The following is a 22757-nucleotide window of genomic DNA, read 5'->3' as shown; positions in this document are numbered from 1 at the left end:
CAACACACTCGTGAAATGGCCCTGAAAGTTGTTCGGGTTTTTCATCTAAAATAAGCGACATTAATTTCTTGACGACCTAATATTTCTTCAAAACGTCTATTTTTATTGAGTTTACTAAAGTGAAAGCTTAAAAGAAGGTAATATAATTAAATGTGCATGTTGCCGTGAATAAAATGGAAAATAATTTTCTATCTGAACAGCGGAAATAATAAGATTGAATTAAATTGATACTCAAATGAGGTACTTCAATTTAGCATTAACTAAGAAACGAGATAGTAATTTAAAGTACTTTAAATGTTCCATATAAGTGAGTTTCGTTTGATTTTCCTATTTCTTCTGTCACTGTCAGTTGTTAAGTCATGAAAAGAGCATTATGCCCAGAAAAGAAAGCAAGACATAAAAAACTGTAAAAAACAGAAAAAATTTAAGTTTTAATATTAAGCCTAATTTTATAGTTTTACAACATATGTAAAATTATTACTTCTTCGGGTTGCCATATATAACTGCAAAATTAAAGATAGTCAAATCACCCGTTAATATGTACAGAGCTCAACATTGTCATACATTTTACTGATATAAACTGTAATGTTTTTATATATTACAATTGGTACCGTTTATTGAAAAATAATAGTTATTTTAGGAATTTTAGTTTCTCAGTACTACGTTTAAAAATTACATTAATATATAGAATGTTTCTGTCCTATCGAAAATCATCCCTGACAAGGTTAAAATTAAAGCAAATTCTTCTAAATTATCTCAGTGTTCAGTAGTTCAATGTTAATATCAAAGTAAGTGTCACTACCTTAAACAATTAATTTGTCCTTCCGTTTCATTTTATTAGAATTAGATAATACTAGTAGAAATGCCGCCCGTAGGGCTGCTGTTTACTAATCGTAGTATTAATACTTCATTGAAAAAATAATTAGAAAAAACTGAACATTTTCTAAAAAATGATTTTTTTCTAGAAAGTACTGCACGGGAAAAAGTTTGCTCTTTAGTTAGATGCAACTCATTTCATCAAAATGATTCAATGTACAGAGCTCAACATTTTCATAAATTTTACTGATATAAACTGTAATGTTTCAATATATGTATTAAAATTAGTACCGTTTATTGAAAAAAATAATTGTTTTTTTAAGAATTTCACTTTCTCAGTACTACATTAATCAAGATATAATGAAGCCCTCATGTATAGTCCTAGTGAAAGCCATTTTCTGGTTGTGAGGAGAGTACTTTTATTTAAAATTGTATTCTATTGTAAAGAAATAGTTGTTGCACATATCACAGTTATTTTTCTAATTGTCTGAATCATGAATACCCAAAGTGTAAAATTTTTATGGATTTGTGTTTGTGGTGCCATTCACTAGATGACGAAGGAGTTTTGGTTACACACATAGATACTGACATACACGCTATGTCCATTATAGTAAGATTGACTACGTTGTTAAGATATGAGTATAAAATTAAGTGATTATTAAGAAAACTCTGACACTGTTGAAACTTAGAAAACACTGACTGACTGTTTGATGTTGACATAGAAATCGTACCGTTATATCCAGGATGACAAATACAGCTGTAATTGTTTCCTCTGTCGACACACTGCGCCGGACTAGGGCAGGGGTTAGGTTGACACAAGTCTACTTTTACTTGACACCTACGTCCATTGTATCCTGGACCACAATGACACTTGTAGCCTGCAACCAAGTCTTCACAAGCACCACCGTTTATACACGGACTAGAATCGCATTCGTCATATTCAAATTCACAGTGGTCGCCTCCGTAACCTTCAGTAAAAAATGATACGTTGTACATATCTTAGTGAAAATTATTTTTTAATGGCTGTTTTTAATATTTTAATTTAGACATTTTGTATTCTTTGCTAGAGGAAGATTTGGCGTGACGTAATGATGATGATGTGTGAGGCCTAGAAGTATCCCGAGTGTCTAGATTTGATGTGACGTCTCGAATTTTGTAGATTATTGAAAAAAAGCGTGTAACAATATAAAAAATATCAGTCAATCTGTGAATTTGCCACTGAATCTGTAATTCAGTTAATTAGGCAATGAATGAGTTAGTCAGTTCAATACTGAAAATTGTTTTGAGATTGTGCCATTGAGAAGAAGTTTTACAAATAAGTGACTGTTAAGGTTTATTTGTGAGTTAAACCTAACAAATGCTAAAACGTTATCAAAGAAATAAGTAACTTGTTAAAAATAAGTTGACTGGATATTTCCTTTTTTACCGAAAAATGAAAAAGAACCCGTCCAATGACAGGGAACGTTACAATATATTGATTTTTACAGTACTTAAAGTGTAGTACTCTCTCCAACAAAGTAAATCACTTAACAAAAAATTTTTTTATTACGACTTCCAGAAGTTAAGGCTGACAAAAACATCTTTAAGTATTTCTTAATAAAGCATTAACGAAATAAATACTAAATATGTGAAAAGTAAAAGCTTTGAATGTAAATATCATAAAATGCAGTTAAAATAAAAATGTATTTATTATTTGTTTTAAATATAGCGCAAAATTCTCCCAATAACCCTTTTCAAAAATGTATCTAATAAATAAAATTCAAGCAATAGTTTTTCATGTTACTTTTATGAACCTAAGAAAAACTAAGTCAAACAATAAGTTTTTGCATTATCCTCAGCTATCAGTGGATTAAATCTGACGAATGAAGATGGAGAATGAGAAATGCCACACGATACTGTATATATGTGTGAGTTTTTCCAAATAAAAATATTTTGTTTTATTATATGTTACAGCTTTTACAGTAAGGAAGATTATTTTTTGCTGTAACGTATAATGAAATAATATTTAATCAGTAAGTAAACTCAAAACGAAACTGTTAAAAAAGATAGTATTATTTTACATTGTATTAAAGTTGAGGTTATACTTCTACAATGTAGGACCAAGTTGATCAGTTTAAATAAATCACCAGTATATCAAATAAAAGTCCGTTAATTACTCTAAAGTCTCAGAATTATTACTCACTGTTTAAGGAATGATCTAGTAACTCCTTTTTTTAGGATATTTTAGCCCCCCCCCCAAAAAAAAATATTATTATCGATGAAAAAAAGAAAGATTTCATCATATGTTTTACAGTCATGTTCCCATTGAACTAAATTTGTCAAATATTTAACTAAAGTAAAGTATAATTAATTGTTTGTTTTTTCGGGGTATTCACATAAAGCTACCCAAGGGCTATATGCGTTAACCGTCCCTAATTCTGAAGTGATAGATTAAAGGGAAGACGGCTAGTCAATAGCACCCACCGTCAACTCTTGGGTTACTCTTGTTTGACCTGATATAGTGTGAGTTCACCGTTATTCTTATGACGCACCTAGGCCCCAAAGTGCGGAGCACGACATATATATGTATATATAATTTGTTTGTGGTAACGGTATGCGGACAAAACATGTTAGACCAAATTCTACCTATAAGATTATATACTATGAAAGATAGAAAGCAGAAAAATTGGTTAAAGTTAGTTGAATTACGAATTTCATTAAAGTAGAGCACGAAGAAAGGTATGGCAGTAATATTAAATAAAATAATGTTTAACATAGATATAAATATTAACATTTTAGTGTATGTTATAGGTATGGCAGTAATATTAAATAAAATAATGTTTAACATAGATATAAATATTAACATTTTAGTGTATGTTATAGGTCTTGAAAATAGTCTACCGTGATTAAACTATAATTCACAATTTATATTCCACAATCCCCAGGTGAGTCAATAGTAAGTTTACGGACTTAAAAGGCAAAAATCCAAGGTTCGGTTCCCCGCAGCCAACAGAGTGCATGTATCCCACTGTGTAGCTTTGCACTAAGAAAATAGCAACAACAGAATAGACACGATGTTATACAGTTCTTATATTTGTTTAAAATTTTCTTCGATTTATATAATTTTTTTCACTTCTTTTGCTCACTCTTAAAATGTAAATAATTTATGATAATTAAAACTTAAAAATTAATTGATAATTTTAAGAACATAAACATTTGATGTTAATTTTCTTCCATTGGCAATACCTGCATGAATTATTATTCTCACTAATTTGTGTTTTTGTGTCTGTTCACGCTTTAATAAGTAAATATATATGTATTTACGATTATTGGAAAAATGAGTATATACGACACTAATCGAATAAGAACCTATGTCAGGAACACAATAGTGTGTGAATCTTTCTGATGGTTGAGACACGTGTGTGTGCGATAAAAAATCCCAGCAATGTAATTACTGTTATTGCTGCATTAGTTATGCCCCCCCCCCCACCAAGTGGCTCAGCGTTTAGTTTAAGAGCTTATAACGTTAAAATTAAGGGTTCGACTCCTGCGATGGGCATAGTGCATAAAGCCCATTGTGTAGCTTTGCGCTTAGACAAATAAACAGACTTCAGCGATATTTTCAGCCTTTCATACTTTAGCTTTAGGTGTGTTTAAGTTGATGCAAGTAATCGTTCTTACTCGCTAAATTTCACGTCAGGCACTAAATAGTTTACTTTCCCAGCAGTTTTTTTGCCAACTACTCTATATATTAAGTTAACTATTTCCACAGTTCAGTGCTAGTACAGAATCTAGCAAGTACATTTATTAAGTACAGGTAATTTAATTTTTTGTATTTTGGTGTTGACTCTGCTAAAGACACTGTACCACAAACTAAGCATTGATCTATTGATCAATTTTACCTTCGTCAATAGAGTATAAAATTAGAAACAAAATTTGTAAATATTGCCTTTATAACATCTACTTGATTTTACATTCATTTTATATTGTACAAAAGCATTCATGCTATTTGGCAAAACTGTAAGTCTAAGTTTCTTATATAGGGGAAAGTTTATGCAACTTTGATCCCTAGATTTTATTTGTTATATAAAAACAAACTTACCTGGTAAACAATAACACTTGTACCCTCCGGCTGCATCTTCGCAAACGCCATGAACACAAGGGTTTGACAAACACTCATTCACATTTACTTCACAGTTTTTTCCTATAAATCCTGATGGACATTCGCAGTTATAACTCGTCTGATTTCCCCAACAGGTAGCGTTGTTCAAACATGGCTGTCGGTCGCAAAGATTCACGACATCATCGCAGGACTGTCCATGATAGCCTGTTTAGGACTTCAAATTAGTAACAAACTCGAAGAAAAACGCACCTTTTTATTTTTTTTATAATAGTACTTAATGTATTTATTTAAAATGTTGACAAAAAGACAAGTTTTCATGGTTTAGTAGCCTATACGATCAACTACATTTGCCCACTCAATGGGTAACCGGAAATTTACGGACTTAGCGCTAAAATCCGGTGTTCGATTCCTCTTGTGTAGAGAGCGCAGAGAGCCTATTGTATAGCTTTGTGCTAAAAGCATACAAACAAGCACCATTAGTTCCTTTATTACATGTACTATCAAAGGTAACCGACAACACCGGCCTTAAGAGGTAATGTAAATACGGGCGTAAGCCGCCCCACTTTAACTGTTTTGAGCCTTGGCACATAAACCGGTCATCTGATGCAAAAGTATTCATGCTACGCGCGGTATTAAACATTAAACGTCATTTTCATTTGGCTTCGGTTTCATATATTATGCTACTATTCCCCTCGCTTGGTTAAGTCCTCATTAGCGGCATTAAAGGCGGTAAAATTGAAATGGATGCCAAACTCGAACTGTCCATCCGATTATTTATCCATTTAAACTCGATTTTGAAGAGGAGGAGCCTACCCAAGTTTCTTTACCAACTTGTATCTGGATAAGTTCAGCAAGATCCTAACAACAACTTGTGACACCAGATAGACAACATCTGTACCTTAAATAAATATATTAATAAATAATTTATACATAAATACGCTAATTAGTTTATATCCTATGTTTCGTCTGCTAGTATACTGTCATTTTCAGGAACGTCCTGAGAAGGACTACTTTTGTTGGTAGAGACTGGGAATCGATCTTGAGTCGTCTTGTTAGAAAGGCTGTCTCCTCATTAGAGCTTGAACCATTTCATGGTTTCAAGAGGGGTATCCAGGTTTTGAATACCTCTGTGCTAGGTTGATTGAGTGTTATCAGTTAGATGGATGAAGAAGTCTTCATATATATATATATATATATTCTGTATGTGACTCATATTCCATATTATTGACCCAATGAGCTTTTGCAGATAAATCTGTATTACAGTGTATATTATGCTCCCGAATTCTGATTTATGTTGATCTTTGCACTGGAGTCCATATTCACAAGGGATGGTGTAAATGGTGTTTTTGCTCTCCACTCAATCTTTAGGTGGTTTGGTTTCTACTAATAACGATTTTATTGTATTGTGGTTTCTGAATACTCTTTCGAAATTATTCTGTTTTCATATCCTCGATATGTTTTGAAGAAACCTTTAAAATGAGGGGGAGGGGTGAAATGTGGCTTTATGCCTGTAATGTTCTTCGTGCTTATTCTCGGGGTTTATTTACAAGGAAAGATATTGTAATGTGTTTCTCTTTCTTCTTCTTTGTATATTCTGTATTACAAATCATGTTCATTCAGTTTAAATTAGTTACAGAATGAGACACTAGGAAATTGTTATTTCTATGGTTGCTTCATGCTACTATATTTGGTGAGTTTAGAGTAGAATCAACTCGTCACCAAAACACTGAGGGTAAACAGGCCACACACACACACAAAACGGAACTTACTTAAAATTAAAATGATGTTATATTAAGATGTAAATCAAAAGCTCGTGTCTCTAATTTCACAGAAAACTTTATCTGCAACTTTAATGTATAATTGTTCAGCCAATCTCTGAAATAATAACGTCTCTAAGAAGCATTAACTATTTTTTTTAGAGTTTTGTTTTTACTCATACCAGTTACTACTTAAATTTGAACTAAATGTTAAATGAAAATTGAATCTTTAAAATATGATAGCTTACTATGATAGGAACTAATCTCTGAAATTAATCACATACAACATACAGGATGAAGATAAGGTCTTAAGCATTTTGTTTAACTAATTCAGTGTATATATCTTATGTATATAAAGCACAAAAATCTGCGTGTTTGTCTATCCGTTATCTAACTGCTTCTAAGTCGCTGGCCCAAGCTCAACCAAACTGTGTGAGATGATAGTTTGGAACAACGGGTATGCTAGTGGTGGATTCTCAACCCTTCCACCCCCATTACTGATGTTATTGAGCATTTATTATCTTTGACGCAATTTAACGTTAACTACATTTATAGATGGCACCACGTCCTCTCTCTCTCACACACACAAAACTTTTATGACATTTTCTATAACACAACATACTTTTATAAAGGTGTTATATATCTCAGTGAGTGCTCTACGGAGGAATGCAATGAAAACAAATGGCCGCCACTATTGCAATAATACATAAACTCGGATGAAGTTTCTACTCCAACAGTCACCATAAGGCTGATATGAAGAGCAGTTTCTTCAGTTATACCCGCTTCCTACTTTGATCCGTGACCTTTCAACTTCGGCCCGTTAGACACTACTGCGGCCAATGAACGTCAATTATTTAATCTGTCTGTAATATAAATTTTGATGGCTGACGTATTCAAGAAATACAGCTTACAACTTGTTATAAAATAAACAGAGAAAGAGAGTTACCATGACCATCGCACAGTTCGTTCCACGTTTTAAGTATATACATATTGAGCTGTTAAAGCTTATATAAAACTTTTCGTGAGGTAATAACGAATGTTGTAATAACATGTTATGATATAAATAAATTGTATTAAAGTTAGGATTCTTGTGTTATTTATCATAGCACCCACCCACGCATTTTTTTTTTCAAGTTTATAACCCGGACAATGACGGTTACCCCAAATCCGATTTTGGCTACAGTATAGTCTAAGTATATATGTAAAATTGACATAATGTTTGTCGACGTAAAGCCTGGCAAACTTTCATAAAAAAAAACAAGTTACTGATGAGAGCTAATCAGACGTAAAATTTAAGAAAGTCATTATTCAAACTGTGTAAATGAAAATACTGTCCATAACCGGTTTTATACTAAACATTAAACAAGCAGTGTATCTTTCGACTTCAAAGGGTAATGAGCTAAGAAACAAGTCAAAAACTGTAATATAGATTTTGATGGCTGACGTTTTCAAGAAATACAGCTTACAGCTTGTTCTAAAAGAAAAAGAGAGAGTCGAGAAAAAGATACAGATATGAAAAGAGAGAGAGTCGAGAAGAAGATACAGATATGAAAAGAGAGAGAGTCGAGAAGAAGATACAGATATGAAAAGAGAGAGAGTCGAGAAGAAGATACAGATATGAAAAGAGAGAGAGTCGAGAAGAAGATACAGATATGAAAAGAGAGAGAGTCGAGAAAAAGATACAGATATGAAAAGAGAGAGAGTCGAGAAAAAGATACAGATATGAAAAGAGCGAGAGTCGAGAAGAAGATATAGATATGATTCCATATGACTCTTCTTCTGTTTGATCCTTGTTATCTTTCTTGCTCATCCTAAATCAAAATAGAGATAAGTTTGTGCCAAATAGGTGATAAAAGATTTAGAAAAAAATGCCGAATTAAATTTCGAACTTAATGAGCTGCTCGTGCAGCAGATATGTTCGAAACACTTTGTATAATATTTAAACTCCGGAAAAACAGCAACAAACTTCGTCAATCTCTAAAAATTTTGTAGCTATCGGTTTATTTGGTCTAATATGATTTAATACATAAATTAAATTACAAGCATGACTACTTAAATAACCTAATGTTAAGAAAGGTTTTTTTCAGTGTTTTCTTAGCTAATCCAGTACGAAGCACTTGGCCTTTAAACATTTTAGATATTGTAGTATTTAGAACAATCTTGCATACATTCAACACCATGGTAACAAAAACATTTACGAGTGATATAGGATTAACTTTAGCATTTTACTTATCAACTTCCTATTATTATTAAAAAAGCTATTTATTGAATTCAACGTTTTCGGTCTACTCAAAGCAAGCCTTATAAAATGACGGAGCAACGTTTTCATATAATACCGAAGAACTTATCCACTAACGGTCAAGTTAGTTAGACTGAAATATTATCTCAGAATAAATATAAAACTAATTCATACCATGTGTCCTTGACATTTTAGTGACAGTGAGGGTAGAGTGATTGGACATATCCGACTATGTTTGTTTATTGTTTTGTTTTATCTTGCTTTTTAACTTTTTCCGTTTCAGGTTCTCTTTGAAAACGAACTCAAAAGGGCAGTTTTTTTATTTCACTTTTTGATAGGTTATCGTAATACCCTATAAATTCAGGGAAATAGTTAAAAATACGTCGAAAACTGGTTTGCCCGAATTAACTCGGGCAAATATTTTTTGAAACATTGACTTATCTCGAGCAAATCACGGAAAAAGTTATCTAAGAATTCACATTGTAATTATTGCATTTTGCCTGAGAAAGGAAAGTCATAGGCCTTATATGTGATAATTTTTATTTTTTCCCTTAGCTTGATAAGTTACTGAATTATCTGAGATTCAAAGTAAAATCTTAGAGTAGTAGCTATTAAAAGTCAATACAAAAACATACGACGGGGTTGTATATGTCAGTTAATAGTTTATGATAAATTTTAATAATTTTCCTAATTTTAGCGCATATTTGTCAACATTTTAAAATCATAATTATATAATTCATCATTTGTTTTAATTTCGTTTATCTGCTATAGATAGACTTTTAACGCCGTTGAAAATTTTCCTTTTTACTAAATTATATTCAACGTGATATCGTTTATTAACATTCGATTAAAACTACAAAAGTTTGATCAGTGTTATATTAAAAAATAGTCTATTCTAGTGTGAAATGTGTAATTATCTGAAAAATCTAGTATTTTACAAAGATGATTTTACACAAAATCCTTTTCTGAGACAGATATATAACAGTGTGTTGTTTTATTTAATATTTCTCATTTTCGTTTATAAAGTTCAAACAAGCCACTAGTGCCAAAATTGCAGGTTAACATTTAGCTCCGAAAACAGAAAATTATTACAGAAAACTAAACAGAAACTAACTCCTTCCATTCAGTTTCTTACCAGATACGAAGAGTTTAACCATTACGGACGTAAATAAGTATGCCTAATGTGAAACTAACATATATTAAAAAATATCACTTTTAATTGATATATATCAATGTCTTTATACATTACAACTGTTAGTTTTACTGACAACAAAACAGTAATCATGCGTCGTTTTTATTTATGACGGTAACCAAGACAACGTACATAAAACACTAGCTTACCATGAGGGCAAAGACACTGGAAGGTAGTATCAACTAGACCTTCAGTAATGTCTACACAGAAGCCACCATGATTGCAAGGGTTACTATGGCAACCATCTTTCTCTTCACAATAACGACCAATGTACCCTGGACAACACTGACAAGCAAAATTATTCTGAAAAGATTAAAAACAATTACAACACATAATATTTCCATACTTCTCTCTAAACTGAATTTCAAATAATTGTTTATTACAATTCTTTTTTTTCTAAGTATAAAAAAGAACTTGCTTTGAACATTAAGTTTTTTTTATAGAAGAAATATTGAATTATATAATCTCAGAACTTCGGGTGTGAGAAATAATATTAAAGCAAGTTGAATGCAGCTTTAAGAATAGAAAATCAACATTTTTGGTGTTGTATAGCCCAAGACTTCTAGCAAGCTTACTGTGACTGAAATACACAGAAAAGCGAAATAGATAAACGTAGTTATTACCCATCTAATTACAGTTAGAAACCATCCTACGTATGGTATAGAAAATTATTTCATTATTGCGTAAGGTGTTCTGATAGGACTATTATCATAATTGAGTAAAACCATCTTTAAAGTAGTGCCATCTTTCTTCCATCCCATGCTTCTCAAATTCGTTTTTAGCCGTAAGTAGAAATTCGATGGAGCTAAATACTACAACGAAGTTTTTAAGAGATTAGCCTACGAACTACCAATTTGTTCTGATATATTTTATTCTCTATGGGGTCCACATACTGCCTCATATATATTAATATTTTGTTTTTGTCTTTGCTATGCTGGGTATAAAGATTTAGTTTGGTTTGGTTATTGTTAAGCACAAAGCTACACAATGAGCTATCTATGTTGTATCGAAACCCAGTTTTTAGCGTTATAAGCCGCTGAGCCACTGGGTGTGTGTGTAAACAACAGACCAAAACATTTGTTGAAATCACCCAATTTATGTGAAAAAATATATATGTGAGATCCAGTTAATAATTAGTGGGGTTGGTTCAATACTGATGCCATTTTTCTGTGACTCCTATGATTTAGGAGCCTTGTAACTAACAAAAGCCATTTGTGCACGAATAGTTTAGAAAAAATGCGTTTAAAAAGCCGTTATGGACCCACAGAATAATTTTAGGGTAAAATTATTTTTGGTTAAATAAAAGTTATCTGGAATGAAACAATACAAGTTTCAATATATATATATGTTTTTTTAGTTTCGTATAAAGCTACTCGAAGTCTATCTGCGTTTAATTTTGAAGTGATAAACTAGATGGAAGACAGCTAATGAGCGCCAGTTGGGCTTCTTCTTTGTACCAAAGAACAATGGGATGGAGTGTCCCATTATAACACTGCTACGGCTGTAAAGGTGAACATGTTTGCTGAAGGGTTTCGATCCCGCGACCCGCAAGTTGCGAGAATAATTAAATTGTGCCTGAAAATATGATTGAAACGATTAGATCCATCTACCTTTCTTAGAATGATTGTAGCACAGTACACTCCCATTTCTCAAGACACGGAATGTGTCCTCACATCGAATCTGTTTGCTTTTCTCTTTTTTTATTTCTATCCAAGTACTAGATTTACTTTATTTCCAATTTGAAGACAAATCTCCCTCAGGTTAAGAAACCATTTTGAGAAACAAACTTTCCACACGATTTGATTTACTCACGTTATTAGATCAACTGGGATTTTAACCATAGCGCGTTCTAACCGACTGTACAGAAGTGTTCACAAAAGCGAGATGTAATTATTGCTCTCGAGCCGAGTTAATATATATACTTAAGATAGACCCATCTCATCGGTTAAACAGAGGAGAAAATACTAAGTATTCTTGGGAAATATTCAGTCTCTAGCAAGGACGAACATATCTGATCGAGCTACTACTGTAATGTAATTGTATCAAAGTTCATAGTTTATCGGCACGGCTAAGTTTATATAATCTATTCTATTTCATAATTTTCATATTTCATGAAAATATCTTCTTAAAATTTGAAAAGTAAGATATTAACTTTCATCAAGTTATTATAAACTGTACTTTATGCATTGTTATGATTTCATTTTAGAGTTTGACATCTCGTTATAAGCGGTAATCAAGCAGTGTAAGCACCTAGACTTTGAAAGTGCAGAACCAAGTAAATGCAAGACAACCAATATCGTGTTACATTTTTGTCTTGTTTTAGTGCAACATTAAACAATATGCTACCTGCAATTAGTCAGCCGCGTGGATTGAATCTCTAATTGTAGCGTTATAATCCCTGAAGTTTACTAGTCTTACGCTTAGCTACGGGGGTGGGGAGGGGGGAGAGAAATATAACTTGTCGAAAAATGCATATGCGGTGAATCTTAGACTTCACCGTTACAGGTTATCTTTGGAACATTACATAATGCATATTATTTTCATGTTTTCGACTTCTAGTCGAACAAAAACATTCCATCTTAAATAAAACAGAGCTAGTCATCATCTTTTGCAATTTTTGTACTGCATAAATATTAATTTCAAGATTCCATAAAGTTAAAATTACTGTAAGTGTCATTAAGGACAATAAACACAAGCCGTTTCTCGTATTCGATAGCTATCCATACCTTACTTTGTCGGACAGCATTATCGCACTAATTAATTAATTAATCTACCATTAAGAAACTGGGATTAATAGAAAAAATATAAAAAATGAAAATGGTTTTACTTCTTGTATGTATACAACGTAAGTTACAATACCTAAATTGTTTCCTGGACATAAATACAATGAAGAAAATGTTGATACCTTTTCTGAATCGACTACGCATACACCTTTTCCTGAACATTTTTCCTTCTGTTGGTGTCGTGGCGCACTCTACCGATCGCACGTTAACTTGTACTCTCCAAACCAGCTCACACTGCTGTTTCAACGATTTGAGACTAACTGAAAATCATAAGCGTTAAAGGATATTACGAACAACCTTTTCTTATGGAATAGAACACGAAATACACAAAGAGTAGCTTTACGTTTGGTTTTGTATATGTCAATATATACCGAAAGTAACCACATTTGTAAAATCAATTAAAACGCTGTTGTTTCATTGCACACAAATATATATAAAACAATGAAGATCTTTCAGGAAGTTCGTTGTTTACATAGTAAAAGAAAACACAAAGTTTTAAGAGCTTCTGAAATGTCAAAATTTAAGTAAAAATTTCCTTTCGTTAGAGATGTAACAATTAATATTGTGTGGTAGATTCTGGTGGAAGAGGACTCTCCTACCAAGGCCAGAAATAATACAGTTACATGTGATGTACAGGAGTTTTATGACACAGAAATATAAACGTTTTGGATACTTACTACTAAAATAGTTAGTTCCAGGAAGGAGGATGTCAAAGCTTATGGTAAAGTTATTCGAGACGTTAGGAGACCATTCCCCAATGACTTGTGGCGACTTAACTTCCATACAATCTGATATATTGTTTGTCGTGATGTTTGTTATCCTCATCTGGAAACTGTCGTTTTGGTCTTGCTCAGTGTTTACTTGGAGCGGTTGAAAGCTGTGTAAAGGAGAATATTATACTGAGGTTACCGAAGCACGGAAAATCAAAACATGAGAGACAAAAAAAAAAAAGGAGAGAGAGAGAGAGAGAAAGAAATGACACCATTTGTATTTGTTAATGTAACAGATATTTCTGAACGAAATTAAACACACTGAATATGATAGTGTCATTATTATAGAGGGTGGTTCATCGTGAGAACCCCCCAGTGAAGGTACTAACTCTGTTGTGTTGTTTGTGACTTTTTATAAAGAATTATGTTACACACGCACTAATATCGGTTACGGGCACTATGAAAATATGTTTTATTTCACTGATTCAATGTTCATGTAAATATAGCTCCCGAAGTAAGGCTTGTTGTGTTACTTGTGGTTTCGTGTTTCTTTGCAGGTAAGGTTTCCTTGACCCACAACTGACATGAATGGTTATGTCTTTGATATAAACTTAAGGAAAGTTTGTCATGAAAAAACTAGACAGGTTTTGTTAACAAAAAGGTTGTGGTTTATATATGAATGTTAAACATATCTGTGTATAATACTAGCACTGGTTGAAATATGTCAAGTAACTACCATCAGTTTATAAGCTGAACTAACTTGGTTAATTTTGGTTTATACATGAATGTTAAACATATCTGTGTAAAATACTAGCACTGGTTGAAATATGTCAAGTAACTACCACCAGTTTATAAGCTGAACTAACTTGGTTAATTTTGGTTTATACATGAATGTTAAACATATCTGTGTAAAATACTAGCACTGGTTGAAATATGTCAAGTAACTACCATCAGTTTATAAGCTGAACTAATTTGGTTAATTTTCGACCTCAGTTCATGAATGAGTAAACTCTCTTTTATAGAGAGGCTTTGTTCGTCAGTGGACCTTGTTAAGATTTTAGAACAATTTTAACGGACAATTACGTTACATGCATCTATGGCGTGCTCCAATACTCTTGGTTTATTCATCGTTCTTAAACTTGCACGTTCTTTCAGTCGCATCAGCTTTATTGTAGTAGAACCGATGTAGTATTGCTAGTACAGGTAAACCAATAAGCCACATTTGATGTTTTCACTGAAGAAATGTGATCGTTATATCTGAAAAAATATAGTATAAAACATCCTGGTTTAAAAATATATTTCATTTGTACATACGGACACATTCTAGATAGTGGGGTGTGTAGTTGTTTTAAAACACACACACATATATATATATATATATATAAGAATATTTACCGATTTATAACAAGGTTATACAGATTAAACATTTAGAAACTATATACATTGATAGTTTACCAAGATTTTTGTTGGTAGTCATGAATTATTCGATCAATCAAACAAACAGGAAAACCATTTTGTAGAAATATTTTGACGTTCCAACTTTATGCCTAAATTCGTAGGTGTTTGACATCTTCATTAAATTTTCTTTAAACACAGTTGGCATAAAACTCGTAATATTAAAATTAAAGCTGGTAAATGTTACCATCCCAATTATGAACCAATGTGTCTAAGTATGTAAGTTTACGATCTTATTGACGTTCAAGAGTAAATCCAATAATTTTATGTTTCCTATTTAAATACTCGACGAACTAAAAAACTTGAAGTGCGTCCATGAATATAGTAAAATGAAACAAACAAAAAGGTTAGTTAGATGACGCATGTATGCGGAACTCACAGCTCCACCATCAGTCTCATCATAAATATTACCACTGAACAAAAAATATGATCCCTTAGTTACAAACATCAATTGACTTGAAAAATCCAGACTTTGGACTTGTTTTAATTGCCATTCAAATTTTAACTCTGTACTCAACTGTTTCCAAATCAAGCAAATCTTTTATGAAAAACAATTTTTGGAGGATCCTTCACACTGCTTTGGCCCGGTATGGCCAGGTGGTTAGGGCGCTCGACTCGCAATCTGAGGGTCGCGGGTTCGAATCCCCGTCACACCAAACATGCTTGCCCTTTCAGCCGTGGGGGCGTTATAATGTGACGGTCAATCCCACTATTCGTTGGTAAAAGAGTAGCCCAAGAGTTGGCGGTGGGTGGTGATGACTAGCTGCCTACCCTCTAGTCTTACACTGCTAAATTAGGGACGGCTAGCGCAGATAGCCCTCGTGTAGCTTTGCACGAAATTAAAAAACAAACAAAAACAAACACACTGCTTTAAACCATCATATTACAGGTATGTGGAAGACACTTTTACTATAGTCAAAGTCATGTTCCTCAATTCTTGGAGCATTTAAACAGTAAACATAAAAATACTGAACTTATGTTCAACATCAGAAAGAACACAAGCTTGCATTTTAAGGTACATTTGTTCATAACTGTGATGGTGGCTTTGAATGTGAAACTTACCATAGAAAAAAACATTTACCGCCTTTATTTTACTTTTTCAAGTTATATACCGACTGTGTTTTAAAAAGTTTACTGAAGATCTTATTTCATCGTATGTATAAAACTCAAGTACCTGTGAATTTAGACATAAAATGTTTAACAGCATCAAAGCACTTCTAGGCAAAAATAGTTTTCGTATTTATTTGATTGATCGAAGAATTCGTGACCATGTCTACAAACAAAATTTTAGTAAACTATCAACCAAGAAAGTTCTTAAACCTCCAGTCTTTATAACCTTGTTATATATCCGTAAATATTACTACTTCAAGTGTATCGCATGTACATCTGAGATGCACCAGATATAAGGATCGCACTTCTGCTAACATGTTTGCGTTTGTTCTACTACAAGAAAGCTTCTGACTCGAGTTCTCCTTTTCCCAGTGTCGCAGCGGTAAGCCTGTGGGCTTATTAAGCTAACAATCGGTTTCGATACACGTGATGGACACGGTACAAATAGCACATTGTGTAGCTTTATGCTTAGCTACAAATAAGTAATCTGACTTGAGCGAAAGAACATGCAAGTTTAAGAAACCCTGTAGAAAAGAGTTACTCTTCATAAGCTGAGGCTAAATAATAACCAGGTTAATTCAGTTAATAAATTGCTGCTTGCTACATTCTTACCACCAGATGGCGCATTTACAAAAAAGTACTTCATTTACCTGTTTTTGTTATTTATATGTACTCAAAACACGAGTTACAAGGTATATCACAGAAATTAAAACTATTTTGCACAAACAATAATTTATTCTCTTATAGTGACAAGAAATGAATCGTTAACTTTTTGTGCACTGCCTTCCGGTGGCTAAGCGGCAAGTCATAGGGCTTTATAACTCTAAAACTCGCGTTTTATATACATAGTGAGCACAGCACAGATAGACCATTCTGTCAATTTGTGCTTAATGACAAACAAACAAATTCTCTGCGATACATTTAATATATCTCAAAATTTATGAGAAACTGGTAATTTTGTTGTATCGATGTTAACTATTGGAGAAAAGAATGAGCTAAAACGGCTAAACATTCCAATGACGTTGACACTTTGAAATTAGTGTAACTATAGAAAACGATTACATTTAGTTAATTCCAGGGGCACTAACTCGAGAATGAATGAGTTGACTTGCGTCCATGGCACTCGTGATGTAATAAAGATAGCTCGGAAAGGTTATAAGTTAAAAAAAAAGTTTCTCAACTGAAGAAGAAGAAGTTTTTCGAGATAGTTGACTGAGTCTGAGAATTCTCGTATTTCTATAAGATGGATATGCTCTGAGGAACGAAGAAACTTCATTAGTTGCTATAAAGATCGTAGAATGTAAATAACTAATTAAACGATTCTGTAATGCACTTATAAGACAAGTAGCTTTGGAAGCTGAAAAAAAAGAGAGTCTTAGTTGAAGTAAAATTGCCTGACTCCTTTTAACAAACTAAAGACATTACTGTACGAAAATGTAATTAGTGTCAAATGTACTTAAAAAATAATTTACATACTTTTGTGGTAATACTAACTTAAACTTTGAGCTTGTATTCATATTCGCGAGGGAATGAAACTGTAAAAATATTTCAAACAGGTGATTTTTATACTTGGATGCCATCTCAGTGTAAACTAGTTTGTTAAAATCAAATTAAACGTCATCGTGCCGTTGTACAAGAAACCGGCAGATAAATATTTATATGTATATAATCACTGGTTCAATATGAAGTTATAATAAACATAACGTTAAAAATTAATCCTTTATTCCAATTGCAGCTCTACTCCACAAAATCCTTGTGAGAGTTGATATGGATAACTCTTTACGAGTAAAAATAAGTTAACTTACTAGATCCATAAGTTAAATTACTAGATCCATAAGTTAAATTACTAGATCCATAAGTTAAATTACTAGATCCATAAGTTAACTTACTAGATCCATAAGTTAACTTACTAGATCCATAAGTTAAATTACTAGGGCCATAAGTTAAATTACTAGGGCCATAAGTTAAATTACTAGATCCATAAGTTCAATTACTAGATCCATAAGTTAAATTACTAGATCCATAAGTTAAATTACTAGGGCCATAAGTTAAATTACTAGGGCCATAAGTTAAATTACTAGATCCATAAGTTCAATTACTAGATCCATAAGTTAAATTACTAGATCCATAAGTTAAATTACTAGGGCCATAAGTTAAATTACTAGGGCCATAAGTTAAATTACTAGGGCCATAAGTTCAATTACTAGATCCATAAGTTAAATTACTAGATCCATAAGTTATATTACTAGATCCATAAGTTAAATTACTAGATCCATAAGTTAAATTACTAGGGCCATGTCCACGTGGTAATGTCTAGAGATTCACAGGAGTAAATGTTTTTCCTGCTCGTAAAGATTTGAAATACTTGGAAAGTTTCAAATGGGCGTAAAATACTAAGTAGTAATTTAAGTCTGGAGTAGGTGTTTGTTTGTCGGGAGTAGGTGTTTGTTTGAACGGAAATAACCAACAACTGGACGTTCTTGTACAGGTCTACTGTTAAATGTAAAACGATCGGTCTTAACATATTATGAATACAAAAATAATTAAAACTAAAACTGAGAAATCACAGATGGAGTGATTAATGTGATGGTTTTCTTTGTTGTTGTTATGGCTCGATAATACAAAAAATTTAGAATATACATATTTCTTTGTTTACTTATAATTTGTTAAACTATCTCCCGCTGTTCTTACTGTTTAATGATTTTTGGTAGTATAAGTTTTGTATTCCAAACCAACGTGTACGCCTCATCTCTCACACGTCAATGATATTCTACAAGTTTAGCTGTTCTTAAAAAATAATATATACATGTAATTTCAGTGCTTCGTATAATAAAATTTGGGTAGAAGTTTTAAGAGAGCAATGTTTATATCTCTTTATTTTTGACATATACGTTTCATACTTATGGCATTTAATAATCTGTTTCGTTTTTCTACTTACGTGTCAGTCAACAATTTGTAATGAGTTACGTGTAACCGCAATCAATACTTACTAGGTTTTAATTACCTTTCATTAAGTAATTAATATCACACAGTGCTAACAAAAGTTTAACAAGAGGTTTGGAAAGTTTCAAGTGGGCGTAGAGGACTATTTGGTATTTTAATTAGGAAGTAGGTGTTTGTTTGACTGGAAACAACCAGTAACTGGACATTCCTGTATAGATCTACTGTTGTAAAACAATCGGTCTCAACATACTATGAATTGAAAAATAATAACAACTCATAAAGTTTATTTAATTACGTAATTAATACCACGAAGCAATAAAAAAACTTTGACAAGAGGTTTATAATCATTACATCGATAAGCACATAGCGCACTTGAAGATGTGTTATTGGACGATGTTCTAACGTCATTTCATCTCCAGAGTACCTTACCCCACGCCATCAACTGAAAACGTGAAGTATACATTGAAATTTTTATTAAGTTTTATTCAAGCATATTATTTGTAGTGATTTGTAATTTTTACAGACTAGTTCATTATCATTTTATTTAAATTAGAATTTATAATGCCTTCCAACGTTTACATATTTACATAAAAAAGCAGAATCCGTTCAGCTGTAAAAAATATAGAATGTGGCATTTAAAATTGAATTAAAATTGAGAGTTGACAGATACATTGAGAGTTGACAGATACATTGAGAGTTGACAGATACAATGAGAGTTGACAGATACATTGAGAGTTGACAGATACATTGAGAATTGACAGATACAATGAGAGTTGACAGATACATTGAGAGTCGACAGATATATTGAGAATTGACAGATACAATGAGAGTTGACATTTACATTGAGAGTTGACAGATACAATGAGAGTTGACAGATACATTGAAAGTTGACAAATACAATGAAAGTTGACATTTACATTGAGAGTTGACATTTACATTGAGAGTTGACAGATACAATGAGAGTTGACATTTACATTGAGAGTTGACATTTACATTGAGAGTTGACATTTACATTGAGAGTTGGCATTTACATTGAGAGTTGACAGATACATTGAGAGTTGACATTTACATTGAGAGTTGACATTTACATTGAGAGTTGACAGATACATTGCGAGTTGACATTTACATTGAGAGTTGACAGATACAATTAAAGTTGACAGATACAATGAGAGTTGACATTTACATTGAGAGTTGACAGATACAATGAGAGTTGACAGATACATTGAAAGTTGACAAATACAATGAAAGTTGACATTTACATTGAGAGTTGACATTTACATTGAGAGTTGACAGATACATTGCGAGTTGACATTTACATTGAGAGTTGACAGATACATTGAGAGTTGACATTTTCATTGAGAGTTGACATTTACATTGAGAGTTGACAGATACATTGAAAGTTGACAGATACAATGAAAGTTGACAGATACATTGAGAGTTGACATTTACATTGAGAGTTGACAGATACAATAAGAGTTGACAGTTACATTGAGAGTTGACAGAACAATAACTAATACATATATAGCTTGCTACGTATAGCAGACGTTTTCATGTATCACTTTTCATTCATTACATGTCTTAGAACTAGATTTACTACACGACACACTATTAAAATAACAACAGGATCTTAACAGACAGGAATAATGTGTAGAAATATCTTTAAGTCATCTATAACCATTGTTTTCTAATTTTTTAAGACTTTGATTAATTTTCCATTTCACTGTCATGTATTTACAATAATGTTATTTTTTAATCTACAAACTAGTCTATATATGCACGCGCAGAGCTTCTTACATTTCATAAATGAGATACAGTTTACCGTACTGAGTAATGTATTGAGAAATGTATCCACTTCTCTAACCACCACGGGCACAACCATCAGAAATGACTTGAACTAGTGAAGCAATATACATTATTAGTATGTAATTGACATCATTGGTAAGTATTCAGACGAGAGTAGGTGCCATATAATGTCAAAAGTTCCCACAACCATCAGAAATGACTTGAACTAGTGAAGCAATATACATTATTAGTATGTAATTGACATCATTGGTAAGTATTCAGACGAGAGTAAGTGACATATAATGTCAAAAGTTCCCCCATCTACAAAATTATAATTCACTGCTACAGCAAGTATAAGACAGGTAAGTGTTGAACATTGCAGTACAAGGAAACGATTCATTTATAAGTGAATGAAAATATTATGTTATATAAGAAACAAAACTAAAGGATACACTTTATGCAAGCCCTGCATTACTGATAAGTTTGTTTTATCGATAACATGATGTTTAACTTTCTTCATGAAATATTGTTGAAAATTGTCACGAAAAAAAAAGGAATTGTATGATTTCTTCAGAGCATTCGCGAGGCTTCTGTTTACCTCTTGGGTTTCGTTGAACGATTTCGTTGTACACTAAACATAATTGTCTTAAGTTCAAGACTTAAGATAAGAAAGAAGTAGGAAGAGCAGTGAAGGGACATTAGATTTACACATGCACATTCACACTGGTTATGGAGTTCTGTTACCTTCTATCGCTCGTGGAAATACACGTAACACACACAACACAACTATTTAACAAATATACATTATCTAAACAACTTTAGAAAAATATCCTTTAACAATGATGGATTACAAATGAACCCATTTAACCTGGGAATACAACACACAAATAACCCTTTAACAAGGATAACCACAGTTCAGTAAGTAACTTAATCTAACTCAAGATATAAAGAAAATTAAAAAATACTTTGTATATAACACATCACAAGATAAATCCTTCCAATGATCGCAAAAGTACAGTATACAGAGACAATGCATATAGAAAAACTCTTTAATAATGATGACATAGATTCACCACGCACATCTTAAAATACCCTTCTTAGAGAATAAATGCATAAAAACAAACGAATTATTTAATAATTATAATATTATCACCATTCGGTAATAAACTTTCCAAGAAAGAAAACGTAATTACAATATAAAAATCATTCCCCAAAACCGAACTCAAAAGAAATCTTCCACAAAAATAATCATTATAAACACACTAAGGAAAAGAAAACACATTTATCTTTATTCAACAATACCCTTTGGAAATGAGAATAATTGAAATACAAGATCGAATTTTAACAACAGGAAATAAAACAAATATTCCAAAAATAAACACAGGTAAACCTTAGCCAAAATTCATAATAAACAATAATAATAAAAAGAATAATAAACCCTCTAAACTCACAAGAAAACAATCCGTTCTGAAAAAATAAATAACATAAGAAACTACAGTCTTGGCCAAAATGTATGAATAATTTGTAACAAATAAGATCATTATTATTAGTAAGATGGAATACAAATACATTTAGCGCTGATAAACTCAGAAATGCATGTTATATTAAACACTTACATATGTAATTTGTATAATGAGACAGGTTCTATGGACACCACGAACGATTTATTAGAAAACAAACAATTTTATCAGACACCTGTAGGGCCCGGCATGGCCAGGTGGTTAGGGCGCTCAAGTCGTAATCTGCGGGTTCGAATTTCCGTCCCACCAAACATGCTCGCTCCTTTTAGCCGTGGAGGCGTTATAATGTGACAGTCAATCCAACTATTCGTTGGTAAAAGAGTAGCCCAAGAGTTGACGGTGGGTGAT

At 32.4% G+C, this 22757-nt stretch overlaps 1 protein-coding gene across 1 annotated transcript in view; it reads right to left on the bottom strand.

The window, feature by feature from the left end:
* The window catches only part of LOC106461266 (delta-like protein D), an 83727-nt gene that overhangs the window by 16772 nt on the left and 44198 nt on the right, over positions 1 to 22757 (bottom strand). Inside the window, exons 3-7 of the mRNA XM_022388132.1 lie at positions 13567 to 13766; positions 12992 to 13149; positions 10256 to 10409; positions 4898 to 5122; positions 1548 to 1784 (exon numbers count right to left, since the gene is read on the bottom strand). Of these exons, the coding sequence (XP_022243840.1) occupies positions 1548 to 1784; positions 4898 to 5122; positions 10256 to 10409; positions 12992 to 13149; positions 13567 to 13766 (974 nt within the window). The remainder of the gene's footprint in view (positions 1 to 1547; positions 1785 to 4897; positions 5123 to 10255; positions 10410 to 12991; positions 13150 to 13566; positions 13767 to 22757) is intronic.

This window comes from Limulus polyphemus, unplaced genomic scaffold, assembly GCF_000517525.1.
Source record: "Limulus polyphemus unplaced genomic scaffold, Limulus_polyphemus-2.1.2 Scaffold924, whole genome shotgun sequence".
Lineage (NCBI taxonomy): Eukaryota > Metazoa > Arthropoda > Merostomata > Xiphosura > Limulidae > Limulus > Limulus polyphemus.
This window is presented reverse-complemented; position numbering and strand designations above follow the sequence as displayed.